The sequence below is a fragment of the Bos grunniens genome, chromosome 27 (genome assembly GCF_055505025.1).
Source record: "Bos grunniens cultivar Pamir isolate PY7600 chromosome 27, Bosgru_T2T1.0, whole genome shotgun sequence".
Classification (NCBI taxonomy): domain Eukaryota; kingdom Metazoa; phylum Chordata; class Mammalia; order Artiodactyla; family Bovidae; genus Bos; species Bos grunniens.
Genome location: NC_141191.1, coordinates 16,625,443 through 16,652,000, shown reverse-complemented (window position 1 = coordinate 16,652,000; position 26,558 = coordinate 16,625,443). Strand labels below are relative to the sequence as shown.

The 26,558-nt window shown below is 45.9% G+C and overlaps 1 protein-coding gene and 1 long non-coding RNA gene across 17 annotated transcripts in view; one reads left to right on the top strand and one right to left on the bottom strand.

The window, feature by feature from the left end:
* Nucleotides 1-547: 547 nt before the first annotated feature.
* Nucleotides 548-3,918, bottom strand: LOC147343565 (uncharacterized). The gene is made up of 2 exons (XR_015156115.1): nucleotides 3,473-3,918; nucleotides 548-1,450 (listed from the first exon to the last, which is right to left on the bottom strand). It is a non-coding gene; the product is annotated as an uncharacterized LOC147343565 (long non-coding RNA).
* A 160-nt stretch (nucleotides 3,919-4,078) lies between these two features.
* The window catches only part of IRF2 (interferon regulatory factor 2), an 84,052-nt gene continuing 61,572 nt past the window's right edge, over nucleotides 4,079-26,558 (top strand). For 4 of the 16 annotated variants that reach the window (XM_086379947.1, XM_086379939.1, XM_086379951.1 and 1 more), the window contains exon 1: nucleotides 4,079-4,231. Coding sequence is in view for 5 of the 16 variants with exons in the window: in XM_086379945.1 (XP_086236071.1) it covers nucleotides 15,299-15,358 (60 nt within the window). In the remaining 11 variants the exon portion in view is untranslated. The other 12 variants (XM_086379945.1, XM_086379937.1, XM_086379949.1 and 9 more) reach the window with 6 other exon arrangements.

Below are 26,558 nucleotides of genomic sequence, written 5' to 3'. Positions count from 1 at the left end.
GAAAAAAAACCCACTACGTGAGGTAATACAGTAGTCAAGAACTTTTCCAATTTAATGCCTATGATCCTTGAACTTAGATGGCTTTTTCAACATCTTTGCAGTTCTACTGTTTCAACTAAAATCTACCATGGCTGTATTGTTTATTCAACATGGAATTCACAATGATATTCTTTGCAGTGCAGAACTATAATCTATGGCTTTGTATTGGGCAACTGCTCTGGCAAGTGCAGAACACTCATTTTCCATGAGTTTATAACCTCTGCTGAATTCTATCAGCATGCAAAAGAGTCTTGGGGGCCAGGACAAAAGTGGTACTAGGGATACTGTGGGAAAAATTAGGGGATCAACTGACAGAGTTATGGGGGGGTGCTGATTTAATCACAGCTCTAAGTACTTAGCCCTCTAGTTAGCATGCCATCATAGCCTATAGTTGTAACTTTAACGTCCAGTTCTAAAGACTGTGATAATAGCTGGAGGTGATGTCCGGGCCATTACTAGGATGATACAATGGAAATTAACATTCCAATTTACTAGACTGTAACAAAACTTATTGGATGGCAGAGATTTTAATTTGTTATGTTCACAAGAAGAGTTCTTGGGCACTCAATAAATGTTCGTTACTTAAATGATTATTTTACCAAATTAGTCTCATTTATTAGAACAAATAAATTAACCTATTTGAGAAAGGTTAACCTTGACTGTATCTTTAAGTTTCATTCATGGAAAGATCGATTGCTGTATGGACAAGTCATCATTGTCCTTTCTCGACTCCCTTGAAATGAGTACTGATGCATCCAGACAGATGATCTTCAGTTCAGTTCAGTTCAGTCGCTCAGTCGTGTCCAACTCTTTGCGACCCCATGAATCGCAGCACGCCAGGCCTCCCTGTCCATCACCAACTCCCGGAGTTCACTGAGACTCACGTCCATCCAGTCAGTGATGCCATCCAGCCATCTCATCCTCTGGCGTCCCCTTCTCCCCCTGCCCCCAATCCCTCCCAGCATCAGAGTCTTTTCCAATGAGTCAACTCTTCGCATCAGGTGGCCAAAGTACTGGAGTTTCAGCTTTAGCATCATTCCTTCCAAAGAAATCCCAGGGCTGATCTTCAGAATGGACTGGTTGGATCTCCTTGCAGTCCAAGGGACTCTCAAGAGTCTTTCCAACACCACAGTTCAAAGCATCAATTCTTCGGCGCTCAGCTTTCTTCACAGTCCAACTCTCACACCCATACATGACCACGGGAAAAACCATAGCCTTGACTAGACGGACCTTTGTTGGCAAAGTAATGTCTCTGCTCTTCAATATGCTATGTAGGTTGGTCATAACTTTTCTTCCAAGGAGTAAGCATCTTTTAATTTCATGGGCCTGGAAATTAGAAATGCTACCCATGTCCCAGGAAGTTCCATGAACTCAGGAAAGATGGGAGTTGGTGATGCTTCCCCGTTTCCTGCTGGTTAATGAAGTAACAAATACAAGTTGGTTGGGGAGAGTGTTATGAGTTTAGTTGGGACATAAATAATTTGTTGTACCCAAGGAACATCTAGAAGGTAAATGTACCCAGAGCTCAGAAGGTATGGATTTTGGAGTTTTCACCAAATAGTGATATCTAAAGCTTTGGGTGTAGGTGAGAGCACTCCAAGAAAAAGCATGTAGAATGAGAGAACAGGAGGGGCGAGGCTAGACTGTCTCAGCACACCATAATTTAGGGGGCTGGCAGCAGAGGAGGAACCAGCAAAGCAATATAACAGGACAGAAGGATGTCACATAGGCATCAGGCCGTATTATGGCGATTATTAAATGATGCAGAGATGCTGAACAAAAATGTTCTTTACAAAAATTACTAAAAGGACATACATGAAAATATCTTCAGGTCTATTCCTTATTGGTAAAATTGCAGGTGTCATAGTCTTCCTTCAACTTTTCTGTATTCTACACAACAAATATCAATTACATTTCTATTAAAAATACTCTGATAAAGTCTACAATATTTTCTGAGAACCAAGGGCAAACGACTATTAGTTCCTAAGTAGCTGAGAGCCTCTGTGCTGGGCACTACACAGAGGATAAAATGCCGAACAAGAGGATGGCTCTGTTGTTTTACAAAAAGGAATGGAAGCTGGTTTGACAAGGGAGTGGTGTGGGGCACAGTAGCAGGAGATGAGGCTGGAAAAGAGATCTAATGTCAGATTATAACGGGCTTTTTATGTCTTGAAAATAATATGGACTTTATTCTGAGGGCCGTGGAGAAATTTTTGAGGGGCGGGGTTAGGACTGGAATTGTGCTTCACCTGAAGTTGATTTTCTGCTTAACCTGGATGTTAACCCAGATGAGTTCGAGTTCGAGCCAGAAGCCTAGTCCCCAGGCCACTGCCATAACTCAGTGAAGCTATGCAGAGGGGTGGGAGAGGGGGTGGGGTCAGAGATATTTGGGATCAGTATCAACAGGTCCATATGATGGGTGGTGTGTTGGGAGGAAGGAAAACATTAAGGACCACGGGGTTTCTTACTTGGGGTCCACGGGGTGGGTAAAGACTGACAAAAATTCTGCAGAGTTTGTATATAGTTACTCTAATCATCTATCACAGTCATTGCTTTATGAAATAAGAAAGTGAGTGACTGTAGCAAATAGTATTCTATCAGAGGGGATAAAAAGTAACAGAATATGGCAGATCTATTTCTGGGACCACAGCCACAAAGCAGAATCCTAAACCCGCCCCTCTCCTCACCACACGTGCATACGTAGATACTTTTACCCGTCTGTAAAGCTCAATACTTCTGTGAAAGAGGACTGCTGGAGCTATGTTTTTAGGTTAAGTGTTTACACATATGTAGCTATGGCCTCCTAGGAATGGACTTCCTGTGTGAGGGGAGAGAGATGTGGGAGAAGGCCAATGAAAAGGCATGTGGGGGAAGGAACAGGTATAACGAGGTCAGAATCTCTATTTTACAGCAAGGGACCCCAAAGTGACAGGTCCCAAGTGAACTGTGTTAGTCTGAGCTAACACCCTTTGAAGGGAACTGGTGCAGCACTCTTGCATTCTCTAAATCATCCCCATTTCAGGGCATTGAGGACTGAGGCCTTAGGTTAAGCAACTTGACTGGGGAATGCCAGGTAGTAAGTTAAAGAGGCCAAATCGGAACCTGGCTGGAAGTACTCCAGTATAAACTTGTCTCCTGGTCCAGCCACAGTGAGACATCTTTCAGGAAAATCCGCTCTTACCCTTGCCCATCTTAGCTGCAGGCAGGGAACTTCTAGGGGAGGGCCTTCCTTATCGCCCCCAGACAGGGTCCCAGACGACAGCAGCCCCTCAAATGGTTACACCCTCAGCTACTGATAAGGGTTTAAATAAGGTTAAGGACGCGTCGCTTGGCCCAGGTAGTGCACTAGTATCTAAGTAATGCTGTCTTGTCAGTTCATTGCTCTTTGTGTTCCTTGGAAGTGGGCAGTGTTACAAAGTGAAGTTTTACTCACTCGGAAAACAGGCTGTAAACACCTGCCTCACCGACGGGATGGCAAGAGCGTTGCTTCCACGAGCCGCCAGCCTCCTCCCTCCTTTCCGACCTTCGGGTCGCCCTTTAGGATGGGGAGTCGGTAGGGTACCTGCTTTCCCCGCCTGCCGCCAACCAGCTGACGCCTGGAGCCCAAGCTGGCGCCCCCGGAGCCCCCCGCCCCCGGACCCCCCGGCTCGAGTGGTTTGAACGCCCGGGTGCGCGGGCAGCACACTCACGAGCAGCCGCTTGTTGCTCCCGCGGCCGCGACGTGGGGAAGTGAAAATGAAATTGACTTTTCTGAGAAATTATGAAAGCGGCGCTGCCCGCCAATGAACGGCGGCGGCGGCGAACTTCCGCACCTCCTGGCCGGGCGGCTCGCGGCCTCCCCCCGCCTGCACCTCCCGGTTGCACAAGCTTGAAACAAACACTGGGGAGGAAGGGCGGAGGGAGGAGGGCGGAGCGGGGTGGAGGGGGGGGCGGGGGGAGCGCGGAGGGCGGGCGGGAGCGAGCCAGGCTCCGGGAGGGCGGGGGGCGGGGGGATTTCCAGCCTCGGCGCTTCGCAGTTTCCTCTCCTTGTTTTGCTTTCGATCTGGACTGTTCTCAGGCAAGCCGGGGAGTAACTTTTAGTTTTGCTCCTGCGATTATTCAACTGACGGGCTTTCATTTCCATTTCACACACCTTAGCAACACTTAAGCCTTGCGGAATTGTATTGGTAGCGTGAAAAAAGCACACTGAGAGGTAACATTTTTTTCAAATAATAGTCGGGACTGTGCGTGTGTGTTTTTCTCGAGGGCATGTTTAGGACTGGAGGGGATGTGTGTATGTATGTGTGTGTGTGCGTGCGCGCGCGTCCTGATGGTTTGACACGATGTTTTGCAGACGGAAAATGCTGAGGTTCATAAATATTAATACTGATTTTTGGAGGAACAGTCGGCGCTGTTATGGATCATCTGGTTTTAGGGGAAGCAGGTTCGGTTGCTGCTGCTGCTGCTGCTGCTGCTGCTGCTGAGGCTGCAAGGAGGAGGAGGAGGAGGAGGAGGAGGAGGAGGTTGGTGGAGGTTTAATTTCACTTTTGGATTTGCAGATGCGGAGAGCTGGCTCCATGGACACAGACCTGCTCTGTGCGATCCTGCGCCCCAGGTGGTGTTTGTGGGGGAGCAGGTCCGCTGGAGTCGGGCCTCCTTTTAAAAACAACATGATCGCGTGCATGTGTGTGCGTGTGTGTGTGTGTGTATGTGTGTTTACAGATGCCGGCGCCACCGGATCCGAAGGACGGGAGCGGGTCGTTCTCTTCGCCCGGCGGCGGCGCCTCTCTCCAGGCAGCCTGTGGCGTAAATAGGCAGGAACCCGCCGTTCGCCCGCAGCCTGCGCCCCGCGCCCGGGCCGGGAGAGGCGCCTCCCGCCGCGGCCGAAGGAAACTTGATGGGGCGCCGGGGGCGGTCCCCGGGGCTCGCCCACCCTCGGGGCTCGGGGAAGGGTCGCGGGCATCGGGTGCCAGCGGCCGGGGGCCGGGCGGGCGGGCTCCGATCGGGGCTGCGCGCGGGGCCTGGCCGGCGCGCCCGGCTTCCTGGGGGCTGGGCCGCTGCCGCCACCGCCCGGGAGGGACGCGGCGTCCTCCTTCCCGCCGGCCAGTGTCTGGCCTGGCCCTGGGGCTTTGTCGCTGCACTTGTCCCCGCGCGGGGCTGGAGGTGGTGGGGCTCGGGCGGCGAGTCCCGGGAGGGGTCAGCGGTCCGGGCCGCGGCCTAGTGCCGGGCGCCTCCGGGTCCCCGCGGGCGCCCCCCGGGCCGGCCTCGCGCGCTCGGCCTGACCCGCCTCGGCTACGGAGCGGGCAAGGTGGGGGCGGGGAGCCTCTGGGGACCGAGCGGCGCCCCGCTGGCAGGCCCGGGGCTGGGGGTGCCGGCGTCCCCTGGGGGTTCCGGGGCGCGGGCGGCGGCGGGGTGGGGACGCGAGTGCCCGCCCCGCGCCCTCCGACCCCGCTCGGGGCGCAGAGTGGCATTCGCCAGCCGGCCGAACGTGGTTGGTGCAAAGCCGTGGCCGCCACTTCCTTTCCGCCTCGCGGGCCGGGCTCGCCCACCAAGCGATGCCCGCCGCGGCCCATCGTGGCGCCCGGCCGCTCGCTGTGCCAGGGAGCCGGCTCTGAGAGGGCTCGGGCAGTCTTTTGCAAGTTGGAAGGGTTTCAGGACGCAGCTCACCTCCCCCCACTTCCCCCCCAGGACGCACCGGCATCTCAGTTTGGGCCCCAGGTGTGGCTGCGTGGGGCTGCGCCCTCACCCCCTTACCCCTTTAGAGGGGAAGAAGCGGAAAGGAGGCAGGCAGCCTGAGCCGGGCGCATAAACAGCCTTCCGGGCACCTGGCGAGGCGCCGAGGTCAGCCGGTGTCGGCGGGACCCCTGGTCATCGCTGTAAATGTGACCCTTGGCACTGGCAGTGGAGGTGGCCACGTACTGGCGGCGTGGTTTTCGGTCGTCTTTGCCACTAAAGGATAGTGTTTGGAACTTGGGGACATTTTCCCCGCTTCCTCCCTCTCCTGCCTCCTCCCTCCAGTGTGGGCAACGGTAATGCGCCCGGTCCTCTGTTCAGAAGAGTGCTGGCATCTTCCCTCTGCCACCGGCCTCCCCGTCGCTGTGACTCGGTCTGCTTTTGATGAATGGCGAGGGAGGGTGGAGGAGAGTTATATTTCCTGTTGTGGATTTTCAGGAATCACCAAAGTTGCTGTCAAGCCTGCATTCGTTTATGAGTTTTCAGACCGACTGCAGATAACATTGAGGAGTCAGCAGCGTGCGCTTTGCTTTTTGGTGCTTAAGGGCAGGTACAGAGAAGGGCCTGGCGACAATCTGGAAGGGAAGGTAGATGGTCTTGACGTTAGACAGATGCAAACTCCTTGCCACGACCTGGAAGGTGACCCCATTCATGCACCCGCACTCAGGATTTTCTCTCCCCACCCCATCACTCCTTTTTCAGAGAGGGAAAGGACAAAATCCTGAAAAAACTTGTGTTTTCTAAGAAAACTTCAGTAGCTGGAATATTGAGGACTTCATTTGGTATTTTTTAATACCTTGAAAAATGTATTGATTGATGGGGCAAAGTCCAGAATTTCACTATAATTAGTGAATGGTTATAATTTATAACAGCCTGTTGTGTTAAGAAGTTAGATTTTGGCCTCCTGGATCCAAGTTCTTGTCTATTCTGATTTGTAACTGCTTCTTAATATTAAACATCTACATTTTTCATTCTCAATGAGTTGGGTTTTTTTTCTTTTGTCCTTCAAAAGTTAGAGATAATTCTGCACACTTCAGACTTACTTACCTGTTAAAGTGTCATGATAATCCAAAGTAAGGGTTTGTGGCTAAATTGGAGACGGATTATGGTGAACCGAAGTCCTGACAGCTCCATGAACCATGACCCAGCCTCTCTCTTCCTCTGCTTTCCCGTATCCTTTATTAGGCAAATATTCAGTATACCAAAGCTAGTTCAAGATGTTTGAACTTAGTAGTGGAAACTTTAAAACTTTGGGCATTTAACATTGGGGAGTTTGATCTGCATCAATTTTCTCATGTCTCCAAGGACACTGTTCTTTTATTCTTGGTGTCATGGCATATAAGCTTCGTTGTTTTTAGAGCACTTTGATGAAACTTTCCTTTTGATACTGAACAGACCAGTGAACTCTAAATGGGATATCTGGGACGTGGTTCTGTTACGTGCTTCATACCAGAAAAAGGCTTAATGCAGATAAGGGACTTTATTCATTTAATAAGTATTCATAGAACATTCACTATGCCCCCGACACTGTGCTGGGTTCTGGGGCTTTGACTGAGATCAGGAAGGGAGTTTCTTTACCTTTTGGGGAAATTGCATTCTAGTGAGTGAGCTGACAATGCCTAGCCAAAAAATAAATACAGTAATTACCTTTAGGGGTGAGTTCTATGAAAGGTGATATCAATATCTGATAGGGTTGCTTTTGGGAACAAATGAGATACTGTTTTGAAAGAAGGTTGCGTAAGTTACAGCAGTCTACAAGTGCCTAAGGCATTCACCTTCAGAATTCTATCAGGTTCTCCTTAACTTCCCACTCCAGTATTCTTGCCTGGACAATCCCCTGGACAGAGGAACCTGGGGGGCTACAGTCCATAGAGTTGCAAAGAGTCGTATGGGACTGACCGACTAACCACGCGTGCATTCTTAACTTTAAAATCAGGGAATCATGACTGTGGATTAAACACTGACTTTCCTTTAGAGAATTTTCAGCAAGAAGTGATTTTACTTGTTCTGAGAGAATATAGAGAATGGTAAGGAATTAAATACAGAATAACTATTTTATATAGAGCATTAAAATCTTTAACAAGACATCTGATATTGTTAGTAAGTGTTTTTCTGTCAAAAGTTAGATGGTGTCCATGGAGACCAAATGATATAGAAATAAAAATGATTGGACCAGTGTATTTTCCCTCCTTATATCAAGAAAAATCCTTTCCAAGCTCATTGTGTTTTAGTGTGAATTTTCTTCCTCGTTGCTGAAGACTCTTCATTATCTGTTACAATGGATATGCTCTTAACTGATTTTACTTTTTGCTATAACATCTTTATTATTTTTGGCCATACCATGGGGCATGTGGGATCATAGTTTCCCAAGCAGGGATGGAAACCGAACCCCCTGCAGTGGAAGCTCAGAGTCCTAACCACTGCTCCACTAGGGGAGTCCCACTATGACATCCTTAAAGCGAGTCAGTTAACTTGCATTTATTGGATGCTTACTATGTACCTAACACTATCTATGTGAAAATGATATGTGACAGCGTATGGGAAAATAAATGTAATAGATAGTATATGTTTATAATAGATATAAAATACTTAAAGGAGTATATATAAATAACATACATTGCTGGGAAATGTCCATTATTCTTAGCAATAAAGCCAGTTCTTCTTTTGGTCTGTGTGGGACACATGTTCCTTTGAGCACAGGGGTTGGAAGTTAGGGCCTCTGTCCCTGTTCACCCCATTCGTGCCCTACTTTTGGCCTGAGTGTGATCAATATTTGGCTATAATTTATGCCCAAGGCAGGGTCAAGCAGTGGCCCTCATAGTGGGGGTGGCTGGTGAGAAAGGGAGTGATGAGATTTGATTAAATCTTGATTTTTTTTTTTTCCAGCAAAGAATGGTAACTTATCTATAGGATCCAGATTTAAACCCAAAGCCAATATTTTATATAAAATACCAAAGGCAATACACAGGCAGGAAATCAAGTCTGCAGGTACCTGAGGCTGGGTGGTGACCCCTCCAGAAGACCCATAGTCACCAGCAGTTTTTCCTCCAAAGATGCTTTTAAAATGATTTCCCATCTTAACAGCTCCATCTTTTGACAAACAGCCTCTGAAACAGATTGTGTTTAGTTAGGAAGACTTTATGGGCCTGTTTTTATTCCTCAGAGGCACACTGCAGTTAGAAATCATGGTTGACCTGAGAACCAGCATCAGCAAATCTAGATGATCCAGTTCCAGCCCGAAGCAGAGAAACTCGATGTTGGAGGCAGCTTGGGCAGCCATTCCTTAGGTACACTGTTAGTCCTGTTGGACCTTCTGAGGTTCTGAAACCAGCTGCTATCTTCCTCTGCCCCCCATCAGTAACTTTTGAGTTCTGCTGGGGGTCCAGGGACCCCAGGATATGAACCATTGCAGTAACCAAGGGGATTATTTTGTTAAATGAATGCAAACGTTGGGTCCTTATTTCATTTGCTTATTAAATATCTGTTGACAGCCAACATGTCCAAGGCCCTGGATAGTGGAAGGTGCATGGACTCAAAGAGCCCAGAGGCCTGGTGTTGACTTTCAGCTCTTTTGTTAACTCTTCACTCACTTCTTCTTTCTGGACCTTAGTTTTCTCATCTGTAAAATGGGGTTCTATCATCTTTGGTAGTATCATCTTTGAGGGATGGGACTTATGTGTATCAGAATCATGGAGAGGAAGAGGCTTTTAGAAACCACCCAGACCTTCAGATTTGAGACTGAAGCCCTTTCCTCTCCTTGTCTCTCCCTTTTTGAGAATCCCTCCCCCCACCCCTGAGTAGCCCTCTGACATTGACCAGGGTGTCCTGGATCCCTATCCCTCAGGTATGTGGGCCAGAGCAAAGGCAGAGAACCACTGAATCAAGGGTCTCTTCTCAGGGCCGAATCTCTTTTTTTTTTTCATTGGCTCCCAGGTCAGGCTATGCAGGACAGCAAGCAGATGGAACTTGTTAGCCACCTTTTAGGCAGCTCTTTGAATAGGTACTCTATGGTCCCTTCCCCATTGACTCTGGCCACATTGACCTTGCTTGTCATACAGAAATGGGATCTGTAGTACGGTTGTGATATTTTGAATTTTCTGCTCTGAACAAGCCCAGGAGGATTGTGTTTCATGAGTCTGTCTCTCTCTAGGAAGGTCACAGAGTCATGGGTTTGTTTGTTGTTTGTTTCTGTTTTGGCTTATATTCCCCTTTATCGGTTTAGTATTCAGCTTTAATAAGTAGGAAAGAACACGAGTCAAGCAAAAAACAGCTCTGTGTGTCCCATGCCCTGTGCGCACACCTTGTAGCCCCACACTTAAGAGACGAGAAGGCTGTGTTCTTTCTGGTGCTAAGCATTTTTATCTCGGGGGCAAGGCCAATTTAGTTCAACAAAATACCTTGCTTTAGAATTCTGCGTGATAAAAGCTGGTCCAGTTTTGATTAAGCATTTTTGAGAGTTAAGCAGTTGCTCTGTCAGTTTCATGAATAATTTCTTTTCCAGCATCCTTAGCAATCTGTTGCCGTCTGTAAGAGCATTTGATACACACCTAATGTGATCAAAGGAAAGACAGCTTCCCATTTCATCTATTCTTTTTGAGCTTGCAGATGTCAGGATTTTGTAGGAGCCAAAGAAATACCTTCTAAATAGAAGACGCGCTCCTGGCCCCATGAGCTTAGAATCCAGCGGACTTTCCCCTGACATGAGGTTGATGTTTTGAATGAGGAGAAGCTACATACGTGTTTCAAGTCATATCTAAGGTGTTACTTTTGAAGAGCTTTTTCTGTGCTCCTTACCCTAAAATGATTGAAGGTGATGAGAACAAGGACAGTGATGGACGAGAGCGTCCTGGCACCTGATTAGGGTGTCAGTGGGTGTGGGGGGTGGTAGAGTGTGAGTGGGGAACGTGACAGTCGAGGGAATGAGGTGATGAGAAAAGAGACGAAGGTGTGGAGTAGAATATTGCCTCTTGAATTGCTGAGTGAGAGAGACTGAAAAGGGAGTCAGACAGGTAGACTTTGTGTCTGCCACAAATGTCATTGAGACGTTTTGCAAGTAAAGAGTCAAGCTGGTAGTTAATTGATAGTAAATGCAGAACAAGTTGAAATGCTAGAGGACCCTCCACTTCTAACTTTGGAGATTGGCCTTTTTTTTTTTTTTTCCCCTGGGGGATCAAATTACTAGGTATGGCCAACTTTAGACAAGTAAACAGGAGGCTGTGAGTGGTCACCCTTTGGGCATGGTTGAAACCACGTCAGAGGTGGTATTGGAGCCAGAGAGGATGGAGGAATTGGTGGCCTGACCTGAGGCCTTAAGACTCAAACTCAGTTACCTTTAGAGGCAACCACAGCCACCTCGAAGAAGATACATGTTGATGAAATGGATCAGCAATACTGTCATAGCCCTTAAGCTGTCCCCTCCCCCATGCTCGTCTTCCTTGCTGCTCTTTTATTTTTTCCAGGTTGTAGGAGGTAAGTAGGGAGTCCAGGAAAGAGAATCGGCACAGGGTTAAGACTGAGCTATGATACCATCGCTGGTACTGTGGGCACTGTAGTTTGGAAACTAAGCACTTGGTACTGTAGCTGGGGTATTGTACTTTGAAATAAACTTTATGGAATACAGTTAGGTGGTGTACACTTAATGTCTTAAAAATGTTGAACTCTCTGTTCCAGTAATCCCACTTCTAGGAACCTACAGATGTGAAGTAACCAGAAGCAGAACAAAGATTTATGTACAGGGATGTTTACTGTTCGCTTCTGTTGTAGTGAGAACTCGGAAACACCCTAAATCCCCAACAATAGGAGTACATTTAAATGCGTTACAGTGTACCAGGCCCTGAGTACAGATAGCTGATAAAATTCATGCTTTTGCATTTAATGATGGGAAGGTATTTGGGGTGTATGTTGAATGGAGAAAAAGAGGATTTTCAACTGTGACCTTAATTTTATTTTTAAAACGTGTGTGTATATACATCATTAAAAAAAAAAATGGAAGGAAACATTTGGATGGTGTGCTTATGGATGTTTGGCTTTCTCCCCCAAATTTAATACAACAACACAATTACTCTTACAACCAGAAAAATATACTCAAGACGACTCTGAAGTGTCCCCTCAAACCTCACCTCTGGTAAATGTGGATGAGGACAAGTAAATCGGATGTTGCTAAGGAGGGTGTTGTTCATGAGCTTGGCCATTCCCAGCCCCTCTCTGCCTTGATGTACAGAGCCAGGCTGTAGAATCAGAGCTTTCCCAGCCAGTGAGTGCCTAGATATGCCCTTGTCCTGATTCAGCTCTTACGGCTTCAAGATACCGAGATTGATGGTTCCTTTGGGAGGTTGGGACACATTGTTTTATCAGCAACTGTGGAGGGTCTGAGATGTTACCCGCTTCACAGATATGTCCGCTGTGTATATGACAGAAGCACCTGATGGGGGTAGGAGGCAAGAGTTCTTTCTTGATCTTTACAACCAGGTCAGCAGCCAGAGAGATGCTACGGTGTTGGCCTCCCATACCTAGACCTTGAAGTGATACCATTGAAAACAGATGAAACCTGGGTGTGGATTACCTTCCATAGACGACATCAGAATGACCATCCCTCTCCGCTGCCAATGGTCCGGGGTGGGGGGGAGGCGTGTGGGTAGAGAGAGAGATTGTGTGCATGCTCAGTCACTCAGTCATGTCTGACTCTTTGCGACCCCATGGATTGTAGCCCACCAGGCTTCCCTGTCCATGGGATTTCCCAGCCAAGGATAACTGGAGGGGGTTACCGTTTCCTATTCCACGGAAACTTCCTCTGCTCCTTTCCTCTTCTGAGTTAACGTCCTCACCTTTTGGAACGTAAGGCTCTTACCAACTACAGGTGTCCGTGAGGTCATGGCTTTGCCCCTTTTGAAATGTACATGCTTAGAGAGGTAGGGCCTCCTGAGACCCTGCGAACTTCACCCAGGAACCTAGTCAAGGCTGTAACCATTTGGCCCTCTTGAGAAGAAGATTAGAGAAGTTTGATTATCCTTCTGGAGCAGAGCAGTTAGTTTAGACAAATGGCTCCAGAGCCAATTCCTGTGGTAGGTGAAGAGTAAAACGTTTTGAGGGGAAGTGAATGCAACCTGCCCTGTCTTATATACACTGTCTTTATACCTTGTTGGTTCCTGTATCACAGGTGGCTTGGCTGTTTCACAGGAGCCCTGAAATCCTGGAGGTTTTATTTTCCCCACATAGCAAACTTTACACATCCCCATGGGATTCTCCATGGGGAGACTCTAAATGGGATTGAGACTCTGTGTGTCTCAATCGGAGTGTGATTGAGACTTTCTGACTTTCATAACTGAAGAAGCCTCCAAATCTGGAATTTGTGTCTGGAAAAAATTTTTAGAATAGTTTTGATTCCTTTATAGACATGGGAGAGGTTTTTCTGGATGTGTTATGAAACTGGGGTTGGGTGTAACCATTAGGAGTTTAGAGGCAGAATGCCAAAGCACAGCTGAGAAAAAAGAATATTGATTAGGACAACACTATCCAATACAAATAGAATGTGAGCCACATGTGTAATTTTTAATGTTCTAGTAGCCACATTAGAAAAGTAAAAAGAAGCGCATGCTCAGACACTCAGTCATATCCGACTCTTTGGGACCCCACGAACTACAGCCCACCAGGCTTCTCTGGCCGTGGAATTTTCCCAGCAAGAATACTGGAGTGGGTTGTCATTTCCTCCTCCAGGGGATCGTCTCAATCCAAGGATTGAACCTGTGTCTCCTGCATCTTCTGCATTTTCAGGCAGGTTCTTTATCACTGATCCACCTGGGAAGCCCCAAAAGAAGCAGGTGAAGTTAATTTTAATGCTCTCTTATTTAGTCCAGTGTGTCCAGAATATTATCCTTTCAACATGTAATTAACATAAAACTATTAATGAGATCATTTGCTTACTTTTTTTTCATGCTGACTGCAAAATCCACTGTATCTTTTGTACCTTCAGCACATCTTAATTCAGTCTGGTCACATTTCAAGCGTGCAGCGGGCAGCGGCCATATGGCTGGTGTCTACCATATTGGACGGTGTAGGACTAGGAAATGAAGCAAGTTGTGAAGAGAAATATAGGGAAACGTTGTAATACAGCGACTCAATCTAAAAGAACCAGGAAAAAAAAAAGCAGAGTTAGAGTATTCATTTGGTTATAACTGCGTCTCCCTGTGGGTCCCCCGCCAACCCTACCCCCTCTCATCAGCTTAAAATAATAAGATGCTCTGAAACTCTTCAGAAGCAACACACTGTGGGTGCCATTCCTTTGGCCATAGTCCCAAACACCTTGAATATTTCCCACCCTTTTGAAGTGCTGTGAAAAGTGTCGATTCCCTGGATTTTCCCGTTTGCATCACCTCCCCGACCAGGTTTTCTGAGACCTGGGATCGTGTCGTATTTCCTTGCATTCCCTACCCGTGCTTGATATGCAGTAAGCACTGGGTAAATATTTGTTGATTTGATTTTCAGCCCGAGAGCGAAGGTTAGCTCCGAAGCCTGGATTCCAGCTCAAGATGGATGGGCCAGATCTCTCTTGTGTTACAAACCCAGTGGTGTATGTACGGAGCACGGAAACCCTGGGATTTGTCACTTTGCGTTAGCAGTTATCACTTTGTATTAAGGAGTTCAATATCCAGAAGGTGGAAAAAATGGTCTGGTTTTCTCCTTTGGACCAAGGCCTTTACAGAAATCTTATCACTCGATTCCTTTGACATTTATGTTCCAATGCTGATAGTAATACCTTCCGGTACATGTAAATAAGCTTTCGTTGCTGAGAAACCAGAGGTATACATTTGGGAGCTGCTACTTTCTTGGTGGGTTAGTTATTAATAATAACTTTTTTATTAACAAACTTTCAGCCCGTAACTTACAGGCAGGGAAGTTCTTTTGAAGTCAAGCCCTGGTATCTTAACAGTTGCTTTCATTTGTACGCTCTGACTGTAATTGTTGGGGAGAAGCAACAGACATAGCCACAGAGCTCAGGCAATTTATTTTCCTGAAGCCTTACCTAAGAACTGCTTAGGTAGCTTTTCTCTGTGAGATTAAATACGACCTTCACTGAATCATGTTAGCAGGGCCAGCAGCTAGAAAAATAAAGACTAAACCAAACCTTCAGCAAAGAAATTCCCAGCTGCTCAGCGGGTCAGAACTTTCTTGATTGCTTTCTTCCAATGAAAACACTGTAGATTAGTTTTAAGTGAATTCTAGTAGGTTTGGGGATTTGCAACTGACAGAAGAACAGGAAAGTATAATCTCACTTTAAAATCATAATCCTGAAGGTAAATCTTGATTGACTCTTTGGGGGGATGTTGGGATTTTGTTCATATGGGAAAACTTCACTCGTGTGCACTGTTGAGCTGACTTGGAATGTCAAGGTCCTCAGGGATGAGGGGACAGAGAAATGAGATGAGAAGCTGGTGGCCCCAGGGGATGCTCTGGGTTCTTGGGGTGCTCTCGGTGGCCCTGAGGACCGACACGGATGGCACCCCTTTCTTCTCTCTGTTATAGAAGCGAAGTCCAAAGGTCCCAGGAGAGAATGTGGGTGAACTGCTATTTCCCCTTTGGGGTGTGGCTCCTGGTGATTCAGGAAGTCAGGGTGAGTTTAAAATATTATAGGAGAGGGTTTATGTATTTGCCTCTCTTACATGTGCTTTGAATGCATCGTCTTTTTTTTTTCTCTCAAAGTCAAGGTGCAATTCGGGTTGCAGTCTGGGCAATGGGGTCAGTCTGGACCCTGAAACGAAGGAGTGGACAATTTTGATCATTCATCCAGTTGCCGTTTACTCTACAGATGTGTACTCAGTGCTGACTCCATGGGTGGGGAGAAGGTGTAGAAAGGTAGAGAAGTCTTCAGCTTGGAACTGAGTGAGCCAGGCAGATGGTGTGTGTTCCCTGCAGTGAGGAGCCTCGGTCTGGGCGGCCGAGACCTCAGGTTAAAGAACTGACTTGCGGTGTCTGCCCCTCCATGGACCACCCGGCACCATCTCAGGTTGTCCGGGACACCACAGTGTGGACGCGGCACGTTTTGGGGCCAGCTATGTATGTTTTATTTTCTAAGGGACAGATTCTCAGTAAAGCTTATCACAGGCGTAGAACAAGGTCTTGTTTCATCGTTCTGGCTGCTGCTCTACCGTTTTCCCTCCCTGGCTTGGCACCTTGCTTCTCCCTCTGTCGTCTGGTGTCCTTTGCCATGAAGTGTCTGAGCCTTGATGATGGTTATCTCCGCTTTCTACTTCCCCTCCCCTCTGAGGGCAGACTGGAACTGGCCGTGCTGCTGCTGACACACGGCTTGGAATCCCTCCCTGGAGGTTTGTGCCAGGAGAACCTCGCTCCTCACATACCTCACATGGCTTGAGATGACATCCAATTTAATTTTGAAAATCCATCCTTTTTTGTGCATGTGTATATGTGGTCAGTAGATTACCTTCAGGTTACCTGGAAGTAAAGTATGACTGTTGTCCACGACAGGGCTCATGGAAACAGTGACAGCAAGCAGTGAGTTCATGAATGCGTGTCTGGTCATTGTTTTTTTTTTTTTTTATTACTATGGTAAAAGTTACATAACACAAAATTTCCTATTATAATCATCTTTAAGTATACAGTCCAAGGGCATAAAATTCATTTACAGTGTTTGCAACTATCAGCACTGTCCTTCCCCAGAACCATCATCTCAAACAGAAACTCTCTACCCATTAAATAAAAACCCACCCCCCTCTGCATGGACAGCCACCCTTCTCCTTGCCTCCTCTAGGTACTTCATATAGGTGGCATCAGACAATATTTGTCCTTTTGTGCCCAGCTTACGTCACTCAGCAGGATGTTTTTCATGTTCATCCAACATTGGAGCATGTGTTAGAATGTCCTTCCTTTTAAAGACTGAATAATATTCGCACACTTTGTTGATCCATACATCTCTCGATGGGCCCTCGGGGTTGTCATTACCACTGGCTATTGTTGAGTCATGCTGGTGTGAACTCTGCTATAAGAAGTATCTGTTTGAGTCCCTGCTTTCAATTCTTACAGTCCAGTGGGTCATTCTAGGTTTAACTTTTTGAGTCCAGTCATTCTAGGTTTAACTTTTTGAGAAGTTTGAGAAGTTTGCCATATCACCTGTACCACTTTACATTCCCATCAGTAATGCCCAAGGGTTCCAGTTTCTCCATATCCTAGCCAGAATTTCTTCCCTTGAATTTTTTTGGTAATAGCCATCCTAACTGGTGTTTGGTGGTCTCTGTGGTTTTGATTTGCATTTCCCTAATGGCTGGTGATGTTGAGGATTTTCCCACGTGCTTCTTGGCCATTTGTATATCCTCTTTAGAGAAATGTTTCTTCCAGTCCTTTGCCCGTTTTTGAACTGGTTGCTTTTTGTTGTTGTTGAGTTGTAGGATTAAGTCGTTATTTTATGGGTTCCAAAGTCTGGTCTGAAAACTCAAAAAGATATGGTCTGAAATACTAGTATGGTCTGAAAACACAAAAGATTCTCCCTTGTTACAGTATGTATATAACATGTAGTATAAAACCAGTGAAAAATTTTCAGAATTTGAAAAATGTTGAGATGTTGTAGAGCTGATAAAGCACCTATTGAAGAATTAAATTATACTGAATGAAGTATATCAGAGGGGACTCTGAAATGGGGAATCAACTAAGAGTACTTCACGTTTACAGCTGGAGAAATCAAGCAGCCTGCCCAGGGTCACGTGGCCAGATTAAGTCCTTAGTATATTTTGTTGAACTCAGTAGTAAAGAGTTAATTTTTTTCTGTTACATTTTGAATCCTAAAGTTCTGGTAAGAGAAACAACATAATGCTTGAATATGCTAGTGGATTAATTATATCAGCTACTCATATGGTCATCTCTGACTCATATAAGTACCTTCGATACTTGGGGCTCATAAAAAGACCCTAGGGTTCAGTACTTTTAAGGTATTTTGGATAAAACTGAGTAAAAGCAGCCTCAGAATAACATTCGGGGGCATGAGAATTTATACATAATACTCTCAACAGTGGTTTGATAACTACCATTTGAGCAGATGAAGCAAAATAGTGCTGTTATAACAGGTCTGCTGGGAAAAATGAATGAAAGCATTTGTGTATTTATTGTGAATAATCGACAGAATGAGAAACCATGTATTTGTCCTTAATAAGAGCTATAGTAGATGACAAACTCGGTGAAATGTCAACTTTACAGTAGCAAATTTATTGTTGGTTTACTTTTGTGTTCTGCTCGAATTTTCTGCTTCACTCAATCCTTTTGAGAAGTTGGTCTTTATTGAATAATGTAGCCTGACAAGATCATATATGGATTATAACTCAGAGTGAATTGTAAATAATTGGGAAGCAGATAGATAGCTGCAAAAGTCTGTATTCCCTTCAGGCTTGGGGCCCAGAGTTCTAAAAAAGTCTGTAAAACTAGCCTCAAGTAGCTAGGAAAACAAATATGATGTTGAAGTTAAGTTGAAGACTCCTTCCTGCAGACAAATATTTTAAATACAACTTCCAAAAGAGTTAATTCCTTCAACAGACGTTTCTGGACTGCTGGTGTAGAGATGCAAAATTGACAATTCCAGCTTCTCACGGAGCTTATCATTTAGTTAGAGAGACAGGCAGGGAAATAACCATCTGTAGGAGCAAAAAGAACAATGTGCTTAATGGAAGCACCACAGCAAAGGCTATGAGAAGGAATTGGCAGGGGCTCTATCTTTCACCAGGGTAATGAGCTTCACTATGCTTTCCACCAATTGTAGGAACAGGGCAGGTTCAGCCAGTTTCCTGTGGGGGCTCAGGGCATCTTTGGTTGAAAGAGCAGTAAGAACAAAACCATGAAGGGTTGGAAATTCCTTCCACTCTTGGTGGATGGAGCGTTCTCTTGTCTGATGGGAGCAGACGGGTTAAGGGAGTATCAGGGATCATTCCTGGTAGGCACGAATACTTTCTTCAGTGCATGTGTTCCTGTGTTTACTAGCAAGGAAAGGCTTTATTCTGAGTGTAGAGCAAGTTTTTGGGGAGAAGGGTTATTGGGGATTTGGAACATCTCCCCACCTCTTACATTTTAGATGATATAGATGGTGACTCTTTAGCAGCTGGAAGTCAGTGCTGTGAGCCTTCCTTGCTTAAGATAGAAGAAGGTTTAAGAATGATGCATGCATTTCATTCATAGAGACACGGGCACTGCAGGAAGGACCAGACTCTGGTTTTGATAATAACCAGGCCTGTCTAGGAGATGTTTTTGTACGTTTCTAAGAGGAAGTGATGCAAAGGTACAAAAATATTTTTTGTATCTTCTTCTGTTTGTTTTGATTTGGCTTTTAGTGAGAGAGAAGTTATGATGACTAGGTTCACAGTACTTAAGTGAGGGGGCGATAGAGACTGCTGCTGTTAAAACAGACGAGAAACTCAAGTTGGAGAACCAAGATGACGGCCCAGGTGCCCCCAAGCCAGAACTTGGCACAGCAGAAGTGTTTAGGGTGAGGCGTCCCAGCGGCTCCAAGAGTGACTGGATCTGGCTTCATCTCAGCAGCGGGACTTGCCGTTGGCATCGTATCCGCCGTGCGCTTGGCCGTGTTATCCGAGTGACGCGATGGAAGAGCCTGGAAGGGCTGGCTCATGGAACCTTAGGGGCAAGCCTCAGTTTGGAGGAAGCCTGGAGGAAGCCGTGGGTATGGGTGCACCCGGTGGGACTTCTTCCCATCTGCACGCGACCCCCGTCCCTCCCCACCAGCATAACCAGGTGACAGGACAGAGGCTGTAACTGGTTAACGGCCGCAGTGATAGCATTTATTGGATATGTGCTGGGCTCTTTGCTTACGTTTAAAGGTCTTATTCAAAGCCCCAAGATACTTCTGTGTTGTATTTCAATAGATCACGCTCCAGGTTTATTATCAACAACTGCCGTGTTGAGCTGATTATAAATTTGGGAGGACCATCGTGGGAGGGCTCAGCAGAACGACTTGCATATGCCCGGCACTCAAGAAACATTGGATGAATTAACTCGGAATGATTGACCTAGTTCTCCCATTTGTCATTTCCTGTCCAGACAGACTCCTCTGTGGGACCTCAGAGCCAACGGGTGTTTTCTAATGAGGAGCGAGGCCCCGACAGCAGGTGGGAGACACCTCACCACGTGTGCATGTGCCCTGGGGTGTGTGAGGGTGTCTCCCCTCATCAGACAGCAGGGACCCTTGTTAAGGTGCAAGGACAAAGGTCTCTCTGTTAGCCAGCCAGCTTCAGGGAGCCTTCCGGCTGTTTCTCTCCCATATCCGCCCATTTTTCCTGGGGCATAGCTTCTCCGAATTACTAATGGTTCAAACATGCCGTCATGCCGCTTCCGCCCTTTCCTTTGTTGCTGTGCAGGAAGTTTTTTCCTTCCTTTCCGCCTGAGGCCTGAGATCCCCTACCTTTCCAAGCCCACTTCAGATGCCCCCTCTTCTTTGAAGCCCTCTCTTCTGGGTTTTGACGTAATCTAGTAAAACTCCCACAAAATGCCTTCTGAAAAGCTCAGGGTCCTATGATTGTCAGGTTGATGAAATGACCAGGGTAAGTCCAGTGCAGAGAAGAAACCAAGAACCAGTCGTGTTGATGAGTTCAAGCCGGGAGGGGTGTATTATAACTTCAGGCTCATCCTGGGAAGCTTTGGCATCTTTGATTTGTTTCTCTAGGATGCCTAGTTTTGGAGCTGGTTGTTTTTCTGTTCCTGCCTCTGTCCTTATAATGTAACCTTTTTGAGGACAAAGATCGTGTCCTGATTGGCTTTGTATTCCCCACAGAGCTGTTCACAAGATTCTATGTTGTGAATGAAATGTTAAATAACTGTAATTCAGAAGTTTTCTAACATACTTAACTTGGTTCACCTGCAAAAAATGTCATGAAAATAGTACAATTTTTCTTTATTGGGGTTGCATGCTTTAGCAATCTTCCCCCACCCCCTCCCACTTACCTGTTACTTGTTCATATTATAGTTCCATCATCACAACGTGTATTTCATGTCATCTGCTTTCTCCTCCCCATCCCCAGCCCCAGTGGGTTTTCCAGGAGGGGTTCATCCACTGTCTTATCAATCTGTAATTACTACATGATGATTCATGTGCCAAGGACCATACCTGATCTTTAGGGAAGATGAGTAACAGACAATTCCTGCTCGCAAAGACTTCACCCAGAGCTGTGCCTGTTTTCAAGTACATGAAGCTGTGAATTTCAGTGGAGTTTAGATGGTAGGAGGGATGAGTCAGGTAAGAAGTCAGAAAGGTGGGATGGGGCTGAGTTCCTGTGAGTCCAGATTTTATTCACTGGTCATTGTGGAGCCACTGCAGTTTCGAGCCAGGTGATCAGACGTTTGGGAAGAGGCATCTGGCCAGCACTGTGCAACGTGCAGAGGGTGCTCACATTCCAAAACACGGACCCTGGGGACCCTCCTGCTCCTTGGGAGGAATTCTGGGGTGTCCACTCTGCTATCAGGTGGGGTGCTGGCCCTGCTCTTTGGGATTTCTTGGGGGATGTTTTAGGGGAGACCAAGGCACTCATCTCATACTTTTCCTCCTAATAGAAGCTGCTCTTTATTTGTTTCTTCCTCATAGCAGCTCTGCCGAGTTGCTATTAAGATCTCTGTTTACAGATGAAGAAACTAAGATTTGGACAGGTGACAGGGTGTAAGTGGTGAGATTCCCATCAGGCGTGCTTGACACCAGACCTGTGCTGTCTCCAGCACCTTCTGCTGAAGCCAGGGAGGGGAGGGAAGCCAGTGTGGTCCTGAGAAGGGCTGGTGGAGAGGGGGACATGGTGACAATACAGTGGATGCCAAATCCAATTTCCAGGTACTGTTTGGGACTTGGTTAGTGGCAGTAAGTAGCTTTGAAAAATATTTGAAGACATTTCTGCAGCTTGTAAAGGAAAGATGTGTTCTTGAGTCAGGTCTTAATGTATTTGGGGGCGGTTAGCAGTGCTGGCTCTCATTTCCAGTTGGAATTCATCAGTGATTTTTTTAAAAAATGCACTTAGATTTTCATAATTTAGATATATCTGGAAAGTAATCTGTGCAACTTCACAGTTTCTCTTTTTTTTTGTTACAAGAAAGAATATTACATTAGTATATGTAACAGATTTAGATCATTGTAGTGTGGTGGTTTCTTTTTAATGTTTTAGAAACATTGAAACATCCATGAATAGAATCATTACTGTGGAAGGTTATAGTTTGTCTGTTGGATCTCAACAGGATTTGAGCAAAAAGAGCTGAATTGAATGGCTCTGTAATGTTATACAATAAAAGTGTGGTGGTTTAGTTGCTAAATCGTGTCGGACTCTGTGACCCCATGGATTGTTGCCCAACAGGCTCCTCTGTCCATGGGATTCTCCAGGCAAGAATACTGTAGAGGGTTGCCATCCCCTCCTCCAGGGGATCTTTCCAACCCAGGGATTGAACCTGGGTCTCTTGCACTGCAGGCAGATTCTTTACTGACTGAGCACCAGGGAAGCCCCAATAATAAGTATAATAATTATAATAAAAGAGAGAAGAAGAAGGGGAAGGAGAAGGAAGAAGGGGAAGAGGAGGAGGAGTAAAATAAGAAGCATCAGTAATAACCTTTATTGAGAGTTTACTGGCTGAAGGGACAAGCTCAAAGGAAATCCCCGAAGGAAAAGCCACAGCAAGAAGGAAGCTGTCAGAGACCCTGTGGATGTGGAATGAGGGGAAAAGATAGTGCCCTTCAATCCCAGCCTTTTTCGGAGCAAATTATTTTCAGGCAAGTGTCTTTGGAGAAGCATCAGTTTTCACCATCAGTTCAGTTCAGTCGCTCAGTCGTGCCTGACTCTTTGCAACCCCCTGGACTGCAGCATACCAGGCTTCTCTGTCCATCACCAACTCCGGAAGCTTACTCAAACTCGTGTCAACATCATCCGCCAGTAAATGGATTTGAAATCAGATGGCAGCAAACAATTTTGTCATTTTAAGCAAATAGGTTTTCTTGGAAGGTTCCAGTATTCTGAATTGCTCTTCCTCGACTTTTCTAACTGAAGTAATGAAAGCATCTCCATCCCCCTTTTTCCACGTCCCTTTGTTTGTGTTCCTAGTGGGACAAAACACCCAGCATCCGTAGGTCACAGAGAATCCTATGGCGGTGGCAGGTAGGCAGTGACTTGGGTGATGTAAAGAGCTTGGAGAATTTAGGTCCTGCTCATTTCCTGCCGTGTTCTTCCTTCCCAAGCTACTGTGTGTATCTCAACGATCCACTCTGTGGTCCAGAGTTTTCTCACATGCACCATCTTGTTTAACTTCTCCTGTGCTTTCCTGGGGTATTTGAGGACACAGACATCTTTTCCGGGCTTTTGGACTGCTGGCTTAACTGGATGGCTCCAGAGACACCCACCTATTCATGCGAAGAGGGACAGTCTGAACTGGACTCCCTGCTTAACTCCCAAAAGGAGAAGTCACGGCTTTCAGGCTTTGCCTTACTGCAGAAGCAGTGCTCAGAGGACATGCTGATTAAGGGAAAAATAGGGTCGCTTCTTTTCCCATTTTCCATATGGAAAGAAGGTTTGAACATGCAGTACGAGCCTGAGTCCATATGCTTTGAAATCTGTCCGTGGTTCTTGCTTTGCTGAATTGCAGAATCTGATGCCGCCTAGGTACGTGGGTCTGGGGCCAAACACACAGAGTGGTCACAGCACGACTTTAGATCTATGAAGTCTTTTTTAAAAGTCAGTCTGCCCTTCTAGGTCCTTACTGCCTTCTGGGAATTCTTCTAGAAGATACTTTTTTAAAAGGTGATGGATTTTTTTTTTTTAATGCTCTTAGGTTTCTATAATTTAGATATACCTGGAAAGTAATTTATCTGTGCAACTTCACACAGCTTTTTCTCAGTTTTTTTAAGAAGAAAGAATATTGCATTTGTTTATGTAACAGATTTAGATCATTCCTTGTGTGTTTTGTTTTTGTTTTGTTTTTGACGTTTTAGAAAACACGTTTCACACATGGTTAAATTGCCTTGAAAACACTTGGCTGGGTCATGGCTGGGTCAAAGGATATCTTTTAAAATGTCTGATACCATGGTCAAGCTAACTGTCTGGAAAATTTGTATCTGTTTGTACTCCAACCTATAGCACATGAGAGATGTAAAGCACAATTCTCGGTATTTTACAGGGTTCCTTCTCTAATCCTTGCAAAGGCCTGTGGGAACAGATAGGGTTGCTAACCTGCCCAAGGTCACACAGCTAATAAGCAATAGAGATGGGCTTTCAGACCAGGCTTGAGTTCACCTCGTGGCCTTTTCTGCTGTTACTCGTGTGGCAGCTCTTGTGAGGAAATTAGCCAAGGGATGCTCTGATGATACACTCCTTCCTTCTACGAGTCCCTGGATGTGATGTGAGCTCTTCTTTTTTGCCCTAAGTTTTTTAAAAATTTAAATTTATTTTTAATTGGAGGATAATTGCTTTACAATATTGTGTTGGTTTCTGCCATATAGCAACATGAATCAGCCATAGGTACATGGATGTCCCCTTCCTCTTGAACCTCCAGGGAGCTCTTTTTTAAACATCATTCTTGCTGCATTAGGTAAGAGAGTTGCAAAACGGTTTTCCTGAGGGGAAACCTTTGGTCTTTACATTCTTTCCCAAAGGGTACCCTTCGGAAAATGTTCTCCGAGAAAGGTCTTTGGGGATCCATCCCCTTTCCTCAGCTGTTCCTTGCTCCGTGTTCGGCTGGCTGTAGGCAAAGACAGGCAAGAGACAGTGTTAGAATCTTACCCCCCTATACACCCTTCTTCCTGCTGTCTCGTTCCTCGTGGAGGTGTTGGGAGGACCCACGCCCTGCCCATCAGGGTTGCCTGTTTGCGGTGGCCTCTGGGGGTTGCTAGCATCTCCTAGGGGACATTGTCAAACAGAGGTATGAAGGTTTTGCAGTTTTGTTTGGGGACTTCAGCTTTTAAACCCTTGGCTACCAGACCTGGTGAGACCAGTCATACACACACCAGTGCAGCCCTGGGGTCATATAAGGTCAAAAGCTTTGTTCCTCTTTTAGGAAAAGCCCCAGACAGCTCACTGTCTTCCTGTTCCATCCTTGTTTGTGGGCGATTTGGATTCTTAGTTGCTCCTCCCTCAGAACAGGAGACCCAACAAAAAAAGTAAGGAAATGCTACCACTATTCGGCTCTGTTTTCTTTCTGGGTCTGTAGGCCTGCGGGACTTAAATGCCTGTGTTCCTGAAATGTTCCTGATACAAAGAGGCAACTGTCAGAACTAGCATGGTGGCCATGAAAAGCTCGGGAAACACCTGTTTTCTAGCATATATGTTTGAGGGCACGTGTAGACCAATCCTGTTCATGCAAGTCTGAAGCCTGTCTCGGATGCTGGAATCTCATGGTAGTGGAGCTCAGGGATGGAGGATCGGCTTTGCCAGGGACTAAGCCAGACTTCATTTTTTGGGGCTCCAAAATCACTGCAAATGGTGATTGCAGCCATGAAATTAAAAGACGCTTACTCCTTTGAAGGAAAGTTATGACCAACCTAGAAAGCATATTCAGAAGCAGAGATATTACTTTGCCAACAAAGGTCCGTCTAGTCAAGGCTATGGTTTTTCCTGTGGTCATGTATGGATGTGAGAGTTGGACTGTGAAGAAAGCTGAGTGCTGAAGAATTGATGCTTTTGAACTGTGGTGTTGGAGAAGACACTTGAGGGTCCCTTGGACTGCAAGGAAATCCAACCAGTCCATTCTAAAGGAGATTAGCCCTGGGTGTTCTTTGGAAGGAATGATGTTAAAGCTGAAACTCCAGTACTTTGGCCACCTCATGCAAAGAGTTGTCTCATTGGAAAAGACTCTGATGCTGGGAGGGATTGGGGGCAGGAGGAGAAGGGGATGACAGAGGATGAGATGCTTGGATGGCATCACCGACTCGATGGACGTTGAGTTTGAGTGAACTCTGGGAGTTGGTGATGGACAGGAAGGCCTGGCATGCTGCGATTCATGGGGTCTCAAAGAGTCGGACACGACTGAGTGACTGAACTGAATAGATTAATATTATCATATTATTTTATGTGAGACTCTGACATGATTTTCCTCAAAGCAGCATAAATAATTATTAAATATATACTTTTTCTCAATCAGCTATATGTTAGGAACTGGCACTAAAGGAAATTAGAACTATATGCATATATTCATATTTTGTTGAGACCATTTACAGCCTCTCTTCTCATAGCTGCAGCAGACTCTCTCTTCAGACACAACTGAGCGACTGAATTGAACTGAAGCCACAGCTTCCTTCTCTGAAAATGGGAACAGTGATAATAGTGTTACCTACCTCACAGGGTTATTGTGAGGGTTGAGGGAGGTAACGTATGAAGAGCATAGAGTTTAATACTAGGTGCGCATCATAGCTATTGCCCCCATCATTCTACCACCATCTTTACCTGCTGAGGAATCAGGAGAGCATTTTTTTGGGAGGCAAGTTTGCGTTTTTTTTTTGTTTTAAAAGATATATGTATATTTTTGGGGGGGGGATGTGGAGCATTTTTAAAGTCTTTATTGAATTTGTTACAACGTTGCTTCTGTTTTTTGTTTTGGTTTTTTTGGCCATGAGGCATGTGGGATCTTAGCCCCACCCTCTCCATCAGGGATTGAACTCATGCCCCTGCTTTGGAAGGGGATGTCCCAAGCATTGGACCACCAGAGGAGTCGCAAGTTAGATTTTTCAATGCGTGTATTTGCAGTCCATGGGGCTGCAAAGAGTCGGACACAACTGAGCTGACTGATTTCTAAACAGTTCAATTCAGTGTATATAAATGTAATTGGTGGCATGCGTGCAGTGGCCTTTTTGG